Source organism: Aegilops tauschii, chromosome 2 (genome assembly GCF_002575655.3).
Source record: "Aegilops tauschii subsp. strangulata cultivar AL8/78 chromosome 2, Aet v6.0, whole genome shotgun sequence".
NCBI lineage: Eukaryota > Viridiplantae > Streptophyta > Magnoliopsida > Poales > Poaceae > Aegilops > Aegilops tauschii.
In genome coordinates, this window is record NC_053036.3 from 15,427,297 (window position 1) to 15,440,654 (window position 13,358).

Below are 13,358 nucleotides of genomic sequence, written 5' to 3' on the forward strand. Positions count from 1 at the left end.
ATACTATGTACATCCAGTCTAGTCTAGTCCAGTCCAGTCCAGGGTGGGCTTACAGATACGAACGCCAGCTCCGAGCTTGCCCAGGCCATGCTTCGTTCCGTACTCTGAGCATCGAGGAGAGAAAAGAAGTTATACGCTGGAGTTAAGCGGAGGTCGGGAGGTGGGAAGGGTAAGGAAGAGGGGCCAGACCAAGGCCTCCGAGGGCGACGCCGAGGACGAGGAGGGCGGCGGTGTAGGGGACGCGGGTGCCGCGGAGGAGGTGGCGGGAGCCGATGCCCAGCACGAGGGACACCCCAAAGAACAGCACGGCGTCGTCGGGGCTGGACCCGCCGGGCTCCCCCATCATCGCCTCGCCGCCGAGGAAGGAGAAGCAAACCGAGGAGAGGAGAGCAGCACTGCTGCCACTTCCACAGTTCCTGGAGAAGAACACGTACGAGCTGGCTTCATGCATATATAGATCATTTGTACGCTTTACCACTGTATACCTTTATGTATGTTGCTTCGTTATGCTTAATGAATGATGCGCGCGTTGGAGACAGGCCGCATGCGATGCTTTCCTAGCTGATGCTGCAACCACGCTAAAATATGAACCATACAAATTGAACTCTCCCTCGGAAATGCTGTGCATGCGATGCTTCGCTATCAGATGGTGGGACGATGTTTGATATGGACCAGACAGATTGAACTCTCCCTCGAAAATGGTGTGCATACGATGCTTTGCTATATATCCAACGGTGGTGGTAGGACGCTAAAATGGACCATTCTTTCCATATCAAAGCAGCCGGCCGGGAATCGATCCACTTGGCTAGTTGTGCTTTGGCCGTCAAATTTCCTCTATGATAACCGCGGAAAACTATATACCGCTTAGGCACTACTCTTTGCTAAGTGTTTTTTTGTCAGGTACTCGGCAAAGGCCTTCCTAAACCTAAACCAAGTGCGGTTCAAAAACACTCGGCAAAATATGGACGCTCGGCAAAGCCTGTGCTTTGTCGAGTGGGCTTTGCCGAGTGGAAGCCAGAAAACACACGGCAAAAAGATGGGCACTCGGCAAACGCAATGAGACGTGTCCTTGCTCACCTCGGTTAACGGGGGGTTACGGTGTGGTCTTGTTTGCTAAGTGTTGAGTGTCTAAAAGACGGGACTCACCAAAGGTTTTTCTTTGTTTCTTTCTTTTTCAAAATGCCGCGCAATCTTGGCCGGGTGCCCATTATAAGACACTTGACAAACTAACCTCTAAAATTGCTCATTTCTTCATCTTCTCTCTCAACTGTTATTCTTCCCAACGTGTTCCACCATGGTCAGTCTGCGATGCGCTGAGGCTTGGAGGAGTCGACGACCTTGTTTGGACCGAGGAGGACACATGCATACTAGCTTGGAGGAAACGACAAACCTGTTTGTGTAATTAAAATTACATGAACCATTTTTTAAACCTACGCAAGCTTTTTAAAATTATGTGGACATTTTTCTTAATACGTGAACATTATTTTACAATACATGAATATTTTAATTATTTAAACATATTGTAATCTATAATTTTCATCGAAATTACAAAACACAAATCTGTACTGGGTCGCAGTGATCCCAGACGGGGGCTCCTATTTGGCACCATATGTGTTGGGAAACCAGCCAACGCACCCCATAGCTTCCCGTGCGCCATTTGGGCTGGCCCATGTGCATGGTGGGAACACCAGTTTCATTCATTTCATTTTTAGCTACTCACGAGGAGATCTTCCAGAGCCCTGCTTCCACGCATCAGTTTATCTGTAGCTTCATAAGGGAGCTAGAAGACATGCCGGGCAAGAGCACAAATTCAACAACAACCAGCAATGAAGTATCCACACAGCCTAGGGCTCCACCTCCAGGTTTTATGAAGATCCATGTAGACGCTAGCATTGCAAGGAATCAGAACAAGGGTGCTACTGCAGCCGTTTGCAGAGATGGCGATGGAAATTTCATGGGAAGTTCTTCATTAGTGATTTATGGAATTAATGATGCTGTAACAATGGAAGCTATCGCATGTCGTGAAGCCCTTTCATTGGCGGATGATTTGATGTTACAAAGCTTCGTAATAGCATCAGACTCGAAGCAGATAGTGAATGATATTCAGAAGGGAACCAATGGTGCTTATGGCACCATCATTGCTGAGATTAATAGAGCTTTAATGTTTAATTGTGAGTTTACTTTTGAAGGCCGAGCTGCTAATAGCGATGCCGATAGGTTAGCCAAGTTTTCCAATTCTCTTGATCAGGGGAGGCACATTTGGATGATCCAACCCCATGATCCCTTTGTAATGCCATTTCATGTGGACTTTGAGCAATAAAGCTTGGTTACACCCCTCAAAAAAAACTATTTTTATTTTCTTGTCTAAAAAAAACTCTCTTTCTTTTCAGTTTTTTTAGATCTCTTTCTTTTCAGTTTTTTCTTCTTCGAAATTATTAATGAAATTTTTATAAAATTTGAACTAAAAAAAACTTGAGAAACCATAATGCTAGTGAATTTAAAAAATGTTCACGATTTTGAAAACTGCTTGTGGATTAAAAAATATTCTATATTTTGAAAAAAATAGCATATAAAACAATGTTCATGATTTTGAAAAATCATTTGTGGGAGTTAAATTTTTTTCCATCATTTTGTAAAAGTATTCTCACATTCAAAAAATGTTCATGATTTAGAAAAATGTTCGGGAATCAAAACATGTTCACGATTTTGAAAAAAATATTCCAGTATTCAAACATATTCTTTAATTTCAAAAAATGTTTAAAAATGAAAGAAATGTTCATGAAAATTTTAAAACAAAGTTCTCAGAATTTAAAAATGTACATGTATTTCAGAAATTCGAAGAAAGTTCACAGTTTCAAAAAATGATCACTGATTCAAAAAAATCGTCAAAACCAAAACATGTTAGTGAATTACAAAGATTGTTGGAAATTTTGAAAAAAAAATCTTCGATTCAAAAAATGTTTATGAGTTCACAAACAATGTTCAAGAATTCAAAAACTATTCATGATTTATAAAAAATGTTCGCTTATTTATAAGAAATATTCACAAATTTGAAATATGTTCATGATTTGAAAAAAATTATAAATTCAAAAAATGTTGATGGTGTCAAGAAACATTTACGGTTCTATCAAAAAATTATGAATTTGAAAGATGTACGAAAATAAAAAATGAATCAAGTTAAAGGAAAATAATAGGAAACTACAAAAAAAATTGGAAAAACAAAAAACAAAAAAAGTAAAGAAAGGAAAGAACGAAAATGAAAAATAGTAGGAAAACCCGAAAGAAAAGCACACACAAAAACCGGTCTAGGAAGGTCTAGGACCTTCCTAAAACCGAAATAGATGTAGGTAGGTCGGATCTAGCGTATGTAACGGGGATCATGTGGTACGTACAAGGTCGCTACTTGGCGACCTCCGCACCCATTCCCTCCAGGCTTTAGCGAAGCCGCCACTATTGCAGCATGCGGGTGGCAAATAAGGGGAGAATATCTAGTGTATGATGCTTGTGGTGCTACCGGTGCACGGAATTCACGTTACACATTTTAAGATATTCAAAAAGTTCTGGAAAAAACCAGCACATTCACACAACACAATGTAGGTTGTCACGGAATTTCAATCAAAATTTGAAACAGATCCCGAAAAACAAAAATGACAAGTTCAACATTGAATAGTACATAACATAAGTTGGGCTTTAGATTTGACGCATTATCACATTCATGTTAAATTATTCATTTTTGTATCTTAAAAAATATTTTGAATTTTGATATGAATTTTTGCAACAACGTAGATTGATGCTGTGTCAATGTGCTAGATTTGCTTTCAGGGTTTTCTCAATGTCCTACGGCATCCGGTACACCGGTAACACCATAAGTGTGGGTGCACCGGATACATTCGCGGCAAATAAGGGCTCTCTGCAATCCGGACTAGCACAAAAAATACTGAAACCACACAAACACAGATGAGGCGACAGCACCATGCTAAACAGGCCGGCCCAAGTGAGCGGCCGGGGCTATCGCCTGCTACACAGGAAAATATTTTTCTTTCGAACACAATGAGAGTCTTTTATACAGAAGGAAAATGTTGAATACATCATCACCTCGACACATTGTGTCTACAAGTTGTGTAAATTGCAGGAATTAAACATGGATGAGTAAGAACAAACTGTTTCACAAGAAATAAAGTAGATTTAGGAACATGTAGAGTAGAAACTTTAGCAAGATTCTCAATCGACACACAAGAAATCCCAGGAACAATAAATTAAAGACACACAAATAAAAGCTATTTGAGGCACAATGCATCAATTTAACGGACCCTCATGGTCTCGTGTTGATGGGAGAATATCATAATGAATAGTGACATTACTGTTCAGCACTATTCAATGCTGATTTTGTTTTTTTTTTCATAGCTCATATCTAGTAATGTGTTTGAACATAAAATTTTGCAATTCAATAGAACATCACTCTCTTAACATCCCGTGTTTTTTTTTAGATTTTTTCAGGACTTTGGAACATCATTTTCGAGTGGTTTTCACTCGTTTCCATCAAATGTTGGTTTCATATGATATTTTCCCCGTATTGATAAGATATGGTCATGTAATAGTAATACTTGCTCTTAACGAACGTGAATTGCTGACCGATTGCTCACTGATTTTATTCACTCAGACTGGATTTGTCAAGCTCCGCCACTGACACAGGGAAAATGTTGAATAGACATTCACCTCGCCAAATTGTGTCCACAAATTGTGTCAATTGCAGGAATTAAACATGGATGTGTAACAACAAACTGTTTGAATGTACTAGTCACAATAAATAAAGTTGATTTAGGAACATGTAGAGTAGAAGCTTTAGCAAGGTTCTCAATCCACACACAAGAAATCCCAGGAACAATAAATTAAGGACACACAAAAAAAACATTTGAGGCACAGTGCGTCAATTTAACGGCCCCATGTGGCCTCGTATTGATGGGAGAATGTCATGCAGAAACCAACATTCGAAGAAAACTTCGTGAAAACCATGTTTAAAAGTTTCAAAAAAATTCTGAAAAAAAGTGCGATGTTAGGAGGATGATGTTCTATTTCCATGTGAGATTTTAAGTTAGAACACATTACGGGGTGCGAGCTATGAAAAAGACAAATTCCGCTATGAATAGTGACATTACTGTTCAGCACTATTGAATATTGATTTTGTTTTTCTTCATAGCTCATATCTAGTAATGTGTTTGCACTTGAAATTTTGCGATTCAATAGAACATCACTCTCTTATCATCCCGTATTTCTTTGAGATTTTTTCAGAACTTTGAAACATCATTTTCGCGTGGTTTTCACCTGTTTCCACGAAATGTTGGTTTCATATGATATTTTTCCCGTATTAACAAGATATGGTCATGTAATAGTAACACTTGCTCTTAGCGAACCTGAATTACTGACCGATTGCTCACAGATTTTATTCACTCAGAGACTGGATTACACTGAACTACAAATACATCAAGGAGTTCTGCAATTTATTCAGACCACATCGGACCGCAGACAGATGGTGTCCTTGTCTCAGAGCTCCACGGGGCTGAGCAGTGGCTTCCCTGCGAAGAAGGCGTCGAGGTTGGCCGCGACGAGCTCGATCGTGCCGCGGATGGACTCCGGCGTGGCCACGGCCCTGTGGGCCGAAAGCACGACGTTGTCCATGGAGAAGAGCTCCGGCGGCACGTCCGGCTCGCTCTCGAACACGTCCAAGCCGGCGCCGCCGATGACGCCCTCCTGCAGGCAGCGGACCAGCTCCGGCTCGTCCACGAGGCCGCCGCGGCCGACGTTCACCAGCACGCCGTCCTTCCCCAGCGCCTCCATCACCTCCCCGTTCACCACGTGCCTCGTCTCCTCCGTCAGCGCGCAGGATAGCACCAGCACGTCGCTGCCGGCGGCGAGGTCGCGCACGGCCGGGACGAACTCGTACGGCGCCGACGGCTTGGGCGACCTCGAGTTGTAGGAGACGGCGCAGCCGAAGGCGGCGAGACGCCGCGCGATGCGGGAGCCGATGTTGCCCAGCCCCACGATCCCCACCCGCTTGCCGCTCACCTGCCATCGATTGCATAAGACTCCGGTGATCAAAATTCTCCTCTTGTGCGCGTTCTTCGAAATAATTTGGATGCGTTGCAAAGTTGCAATTGCATAAATTTTGCGGGGATGGCCAAGAACAACTAATTCTAGCTACCGCGATTGATGGGGATCCCCGGTAAAATTAACCTTGGTGGCGAGGGGATAGTCCCCGCCGGCCGGCCAGCCGCCCCGTCGGACGTACGCGGCGGAGAGCGGCTATGACTAGCCCGACGGCGTAGTCGGCCGCGTCGTCAGAGAACGCGCCCCCAGCGTTGGTGACGGCAATCCCGCGGCGGCGGCAGGCGGCAAGATCGACGTGGTCAACGCCGACGGACGAGGCGAGTACGAGCTCCAGCTTTGGGAGCGCGCCCATGAGCTCGGCGGTCACCGCCGGGAGCTCGACTGTAAGGAGCGCCCGCGCCGAGGCGGCTGTGTCCGCGTCAACATCGGCGAGAGGAAGGAGACTGTAGCGAGCTGAGAGCTCCAGCTCAAACTCTGGGATGATGGGGTCGGCCAGGAGCACGACAGGCTTGGAGGCATCGGCTTGGGTTCGCGCCGGCGGCCGCATCTCCTCAATCGGTGGTGGGTTCGGTAGGTAGTGAGCCAAGCGAAGGGGAAGAACAGAGCACTACTACTAAAAAACAGAGTCGTCCAGCGCACTGGTGGCCAAGAACTGGACAACTTTATGTCTCTACCTACCTTGGTGGTGAGAGGATAGTCGCCGTCGGCCGCCCACCTGCCGGCCCGGACGTGGGCCTCGGCGGCGGCCAACCGGCGGAGCACGGCGACGACGAGCCCGACGCCGTAGTCGGCCGTGTCGACCGCGAAGGCGGCACCTGCGTTGGTGACGGCGATCCCGCGGCGCCGGCAGGCGGCGAGGTCGACGTGGTTGACGCCCACGGAGATGCCCGCCACGAGCCCGAGCGCCGGGAGCGCGGCCAGGTGGTCGTCCGTGACCGGGTTGAGCCCGATGAGCAGCGCCCTCCCCTGGGCCAGGGTCGCGGCGTCGGCGTCCGCGACCAGGACGAACCGGAAGCGGCCGGCCAGCGCGGCGGCGAACTCCGGGAAGAGCGGCTGCCCCAGGAGCACCAGCGGCCTCTCGTCGGCGGACGGCGTCGTGTCTTCCATCGCTCCGTGGAGGAAGGAATGGTATCGCTATCGCCTATCAGACTACCTGCTGCTGCTTTGGAGGGATAGAGACAAAGCCACCAGCAAACATCGGTTGCTGGACCAAATGTGGCTATTCCGAAGAACAACTCCAACCGATACGGACAAGCGCCGGTACAACCCGCGGACCCAAACTGAATTCTCCTTCTGTGTCTGAATCCAAATTTACATCTCGTTTGCATCCGTACGAACACAAAACGGACGCGACGCACGTCCGCCCAGTGTCCACCTCGGTCCCACCTGTCGGCCGCCCAACCACCCCGCGCATGCGGGGTGCCGACCTCATCCACTTCCCTTCCCCGTCCACATCTAACCAAGCTTGCCCCCTCGCCCGTGACACGCAAAACCTAACTCGCCATGGGTTCTTCAGCAAGGGCAAGCAAAAGTTCTGACCCGACGCCATCTCGTCCCGTGCGTCGTCACTGTCACCACTAACTCCTCGGCATGGCGGGCCGCCACAGAAAAAGCAGCGCGCTGTACATCCCGGTGCACCAGACGCGATGGCACTAGGAGTACGGTACCGTTGGCCTATCAAGATGTCAACCTGCACCATTGTTGGCATATGGATCCGCACCGTATTTCAGTGTCGGCGATGCCCCAGTCGGCGCGAGCACACACCGAGGAGGTGCGCAGACGCCATGAGTTACTGACGCCGGAGCAGTGGCGGCTCCCTGCGTACGTGTCGGACTCTCCCAACTAGGATGTCTGGGTCGCGCTCGAGCTCGAGGCATCGGCGTCGACGACCAAGACAAACCGGAAGCGCCCGACCAGCGCGGCGGCGAACTCCGGGAACAGCGGCTGCCCTAGGAGCACCAGCGGCCTCTTGTTGGCGGGCGGCGTCGTGTTTTCCGTCGCTCCGTGGAGGAGGGAATGGTATCGCTATCGGAGTAGAAACCTCCTTTTATCGGTTCTGGTGAAACATCCACGGTTGGTTTGCTTTTAGATTTCTGCATGGTCTCATCGTACATGCTGCTTTGGAGGGACAAAGTGTTACGCTCCGGATCTATAGCTAGCAATATAGGTGGCTGTTTTACAGAATCAGAGTTACAAGAATCCGGGATCGGAGGAGACCATAGAGGGAAGGGGAAAGGGGAGAGCCGCCGCCAGGTTCTAGTTCTTCCATGCCGCCCTCCGGGAAACCCTCGCCCTACTTAACCTTCCTCCGGGTGTCCCAAACGTGGGCTGGGAAGCGGCCGCTGGGCCTCCGAATGCGATGGGCCCATTCCGGCCCCGTGGGTGTTGAGGCCTGGTCTTGATAGTGTGGTACTTGGGCCGTAACACTCCCTCCTCCTTGAGACACAGCTTGTCCCCAAGCTGGCGCGCTCGGAAAGTGGTGCTGAAGCTCTGGCCGATCCTCCCAGGTGGCTAGCTCGGGTGGCTGATCGGTCCAACGAACGTGCACCTGGGGTACGGGTGCGCCACCCCGCTGGATGACGCGGTCCTCCAGGATTTCTTCTGGCATAGGTGTCGGTGCTGCCGCTGCTGGTAGCTGTTGAATCGCCTGTTCCGTGGGCGGAAGCGCTTGCCGCAGTTGGGAGACATGGAACACGGGGTGGACGGAGCTGCCTTCGGGCATCTGCAGCTTGTACGCCACTGCACCCACATGTTGAAGCACCATGTAGGGGCCGAAGTAGCGGAAGGCGAGCTTCTGATTGCTGTGCGTAGCCACCGATCGCTGGACGTAGGGTTGCAGTTTGAGGAACACCCAATCGCCCACCTCGAATACTCTGTCGGAACGACGTTTGTCCGCGGAGTCCTTCATTTGTTGGCGAGCCCGTAGCAGATGTTGACGAATGAGGTTTGTCATCTGGGCGCGGTCTTGGAGCCACTCCGCCAAGTCGGGAGAAGCGCAAGCCACAGGGTCGATGATGCCGAAATGACGCGGGGCGTGGCCGTAAAGCACCTCGAAAGGAGTAGTGCCAAGAGCTGAGTGCGGGGACGTATTGTACCAGAACTCAGCTAGGGGGAGCCATACGTACCATTTGGTAGGACAAGCGTGGACGAAGCAGCGCAGGAAGGTCTCCAAGCACTGGTTGACCCGTTCTGATTGCCCGTCCGTCTGGGGGTGACGAGCCGTGCTCATACGGAGTTGAGTGTGCGTCAACCGGAAAAGCTCTTTCCACAGCACACTTGTGAAGATGGGGTCCCGATCGGAGACGATCGACTCCGGAAGGCCGTGGAGCTTGTAGACATGAGAGACGAAAGCCTGCGCCACTTGGAAAGCGGTGAAAGGATGCCTGAGCAGAATGAAATGCGTGTACCGGGAGAATTTGTCCACCACCACCAAGATGGAGTTGTGGTTGGACGAGTGCGGTAGCCCTTCCACGAAGTCCATCGTGATCATTTGCCATGCTTGTGTAGGCACCGGCAACGGCTCCAGGAGGCCTGGGTAACGCACACGCTCCGGCTTGGCCTGCTTGCAAGTCTGGCACGCCTCCACGAACAGCTTCACATGATGTTTAAGGTCGGGCCATGTAAAGAGACGTCTCACTCGACGATAAGTAGCGTTGAATCCTGAATGCCCACCGATAGCACCGGTGTGTAGTGCTTCCAAAACATGCCTCTGGATGGCCACGTTGCCCCCAAGCCAAACCCGGCCCCGGTGCTTAATGACACCATTATCCAACAGGAAACCATCAAATCCTTCTGGTGAAGTTGCAAGCCTGGTGAGGATTTTCTGTGCTTCCTCATCACCTTGATAACCTGCCTGTACGTCCTCCAGCCAGGCGGGCACAGCAGAAGTGATCGCTGCCAGATCACCTTGAGGCGGGCCTGGGCGTCGAGAGAGCGCGTCGGCAGCTCGGTTGTCAGTGCCCTTCTTGTAGATGATGTGATAGCGAAGGCCCAGGAGTTTGGCCATGATCTTTTGTTGCCAAGGAGTTGCCAAGCGCTGATCTTCCAGGTGAATGAGGCTCCGTTGGTCGGTGTGAATAGTGAACTCATCGTTCTGCAGGTATGGGCGCCAGTGATCCACGGCCATCAGGATCGCGAGCCCCTCCTTCTCATAAGTAGACAGGGCGCTGTTGCGCGGCCCGAGTGCTTTACTCAGGAACCCAACTGGATGCTTGTCCTGGGAGAGGACCGCGCCAATTCCGTGCGCAGAAGCATCGGTCTCCAAGTGGAAAGGTTTCTTGAAGTCGGGTAAGGCCAGAACGGGAGCTGAGATCAGGGCTTGCTGGAGTGCCCGGAAGGAGCCTTCTTCCTCGTCCGTCCAGCGGAAAACCGTACCTTTCTTCAGCAGGTCTGTCAGCGGCCGGGAGATGAGGGCGAAACCACGGACGAATTTCCGATAATACCCTGCTAATCCCAAGAATCCACGCACTCCCTTCACCGTTGTCGGGGGCGGCCAAGACTGGACGGCCGCGATGTTCTTTGCATCAGTGCGAACCCCTTCCTTGCTGATTACATGCCCAAGGTAGAGCAAACTGGGTCGAGCAAAAGAGCACTTGTTGCGATTGATTCTGAGATGGTGTTCCTTCAGCAGGCTGAACACTTGGCGCAACAACCGAACGTGAGTGATCAAATCTGAGCTGTGGACAAGGATATCATCAATGAACACCAGCACTCCTTTGCGTAACAGCGGGGATAGGACGATGTTCATGCCCCCTTGAAACGTGCTGGGCCCCCAGTGACTCCATACGGCATGACCTTAAACTCGAAATGTCCATGGTGCGTCTTGAAGGCTGTCTTGTATTCATCCCCCTGTCTCATGCGAATCTGGTGATATCCTGCCCTCAGGTCCAAACTGGTAAAGAAACACGAGCCCGCCAACTCGTCCAGCAACTCGTCAATGATGGGGAGGGGGTAGCGGTTCTTGATCGTGATCGCGTTGAGGTGGCGATAATCTACGCAAAACCTCCAGGTCAAATCCTTCTTCTGCACCAACAGCACAGGTGAGGCAAACGGGCTCACGCTGGGCTGAATGATTCCTTGGGCGAGCATGTCGGCCACTTGCTTCTCCACCTCATCCTTCTGCGCTGGGCTGTGTCGGTATGGTCTGAGATTTACCGGTTTCGCTCCTGGCACCAACGGAATAGCATGGTCGAACGCTTGATGTGGTGGAAGTCCCCTTGGTTCTTCAAAAAGCACTTCATATTGCTCAATTAGCTCGCTAACTTCAGCTGGCAATGGTGGCTCCTTGGCATGTTCCTGAAGGGCGCAAAGTTGCACCACTCGAGCGACGGCAGAGTTCTGTATCATGAAATTGAGCTCGTCCTTGGATATCATCTGACAGGAGGTGGTGTCGGCCCGAGCTCCCTGCAGATGCACTCGCTTGCCCTGGTACTCGAAGCTCATCGTCTTTCCCAGCCAATGGACCTGCATCGGGCTATGTGTGGCGAGCCAATCGATGCCGAGAATGGCGTCGTAGCACCCCAACGGCAGAACTTTGAACGTGGTGTGGAATTCCACCCCATGAGATCGCCACTGGCAGTCAGAAACCTCCTGATCGCTGTGCATCTGCTCCCCGTTGGCCACCCGGACTGAGAACGGGTGTCGAGCAGCTTGAACCCCTTGTAACCTCTCAGCCAGAGCCGAACTGACAAAACTATGCGACGAGCCGGAGTCAATCAGCATAAGCACTTCTCTGTTCTGCACCCAGCCATGGAGGCGCATAGTTGTGGGCGAGTCGGCGCCTTCCACCGCCTCTCTAGACAGCACACAACAATCTGCCGACGGCGCCTCCAGTTGCTCTTCCTCCGTGTCTGTCGCCGGCGAGTGCAACATCTCGAGCATTTCTTCGACGACGTGAAGCTGGACCGTAGGCCCGCAGCGATGATCGCGGCCCCACCGTTCACCGCAGGTGAAAAAGAACCCCTTGGCCCTAGGCACGCAGCGTCGACATCCGGTCGTCGCTTGCCGGTGCTCGAGCCGCCTCCGTGGCGCGGCGGTCCTCTGCACGCGCATCCGAGCTGCTCCCCGCCACTTGTCGAGGTGGTGGTGGAGGTGGTAGGGGAAGGGCTGTGCGCGGATGGCCCGGGAATGGGAGCCACTAGGAGCCCGCCGATCGTCTCTCTTCATAGCCTCCAACACCTCTTCCTGCAAACAGGCCAAATCGACGGCAGTATCGAGCGTTTGGGGTCGATGCAACAAAACAGCAGCTCTGATTTCCTTAAGCAGACCATCTACAAAATGAGTAATAAAGAAAGCCGGCTCCCAAGAGGTGTGATGTGCAGTGAGATTATGCATGAACTGAGTGAATTTGTCCGCATATTCGGTCACGGACCCAGTCTGTTTGAGACCATTAAACTGACGCAAAAGGACTTGAAATTCCTCCCGACCAAATTGCAAACAAACAGCAGCGGCGAAATCGGCCCAACTAGAGTACAGAAGATGTGCTTGTGTAGCTTGAAGCCAGGAAAGAGCCCCATCAGTGAAGTACATAGCAGCACAACTCACCCAAGTGTCGGGAGAGAGTGAGCAGACTCGAAAATAGGCTGCGCACTTCAGCAGCCATGGCCGAGGCTGACTGCCGTCGAAAATGGGGAAATCAAAACGCGGAGGAAAAGGCAGGCGAGAAAAATTGCGATCCCCCGCAAACGAACTCTCCCCGGAATGATGAGAATCGAATGCACCGGTGACCGGAGGCGCCCCCAGGGTGTGCTCACCCAGTGACTTCCCCCGGTGAAGTGTTGTGAAGCCGTGGCCCTGCCTGCCGTCACCACGAGCCGCTGCCGTCAGAGGAAGCAGAGGAGGCAGATCCGTCAAGCGGATCGGCGGCCCTCCGTTCCTTGCCGACCCCATGTCCGCCGTTTGGCGCGATGCTGGTGCCGCCAGAGGAAGCAGGGGAGGGAGATCCCCCAATCGCGCCGGTGGCGCCTCCCTCCTTGGTGCCTCCACGCCCAGCGTCGCGGGTGTCTTCCCCGGCGCCGCCTGCGCCAGATGAGAGCGCAGATCACCCACTTCGGCCCGCAGCTCCTCCACGGACTGCTCGATCGTAGGCTTCCACCCTTGCAGTTCGAGGACGACCAGGTGGATCTTGTCGATCTTGGTCGTCAACGCTGAGATGGCCGCCATCAGATCCGCCAACGCCTTGGTGTGCTCCTCCATCGTCGCGGCCTTGCGTCGCCTTGTCTGGATGATCGATGGGAAACGACCCGCCAGATCGG

General features: G+C 51.4%; 3 protein-coding genes and 1 pseudogene across 3 annotated transcripts; all 4 read right to left on the reverse strand.

Moving 5' to 3' along the window:
- LOC109746700 (sodium/hydrogen exchanger 8-like) overlaps positions 1-343 on the reverse strand; it is a 47,060-nt pseudogene extending 46,717 nt beyond the window's left edge.
- A 5,073-nt stretch (positions 344-5,416) lies between these two features.
- LOC109746663 (glyoxylate/hydroxypyruvate reductase HPR3) lies at positions 5,417-7,317 on the reverse strand. Its single transcript, XM_020305778.4, has 2 exons — positions 6,784-7,317; positions 5,417-6,063 (listed from the first exon to the last, which is right to left on the reverse strand). Exons 1-2 carry the CDS (start codon positions 7,210-7,212, stop codon positions 5,542-5,544), a joined length of 951 nt encoding a protein of 316 aa, XP_020161367.1. The 5' UTR covers positions 7,213-7,317; the 3' UTR covers positions 5,417-5,541.
- Positions 6,090-6,773, reverse strand: LOC123496982 (glyoxylate/hydroxypyruvate reductase HPR3). Its single transcript, XM_045232471.2, has one exon. The coding sequence runs from the start codon at positions 6,650-6,652 to the stop codon at positions 6,227-6,229; it is 426 nt and encodes a 141-aa protein (XP_045088406.1). The 5' UTR covers positions 6,653-6,773; the 3' UTR covers positions 6,090-6,226.
- A 3,531-nt stretch (positions 7,318-10,848) lies between the features above and the next one.
- LOC141040614 (uncharacterized) lies at positions 10,849-13,299 on the reverse strand. The gene has a single exon (XM_073506727.1). It carries the CDS (start codon positions 13,297-13,299, stop codon positions 10,849-10,851), a length of 2,451 nt encoding a protein of 816 aa, XP_073362828.1.
- Between the last annotated feature and the right edge of the window lie 59 nt (positions 13,300-13,358).

What these genes read in the sequence shown, in the direction of transcription:
- LOC109746663 (XM_020305778.4), bottom strand. Translation starts at nt 7,212, where the DNA reads ATGGAAGACACGACGCCGTCCGCCGACGAGAGGCCGCTGGTGCTCCTG. An exon ending in ACTATCCTCTCACCACCAAG is followed by an intron (nt 6,064 to 6,783) that starts GTAGGTAGAGAC and finishes AATCGATGGCAG; the next exon opens with GTGAGCGGCAAGCGGGTGGG.
- LOC123496982 (XM_045232471.2), bottom strand. Translation starts at nt 6,652, where the DNA reads ATGCGGCCGCCGGCGCGAACCCAAGCCGATGCCTCCAAGCCTGTCGTG.
- LOC141040614 (XM_073506727.1), bottom strand. Translation starts at nt 13,299, where the DNA reads ATGGAGGAGCACACCAAGGCGTTGGCGGATCTGATGGCGGCCATCTCA.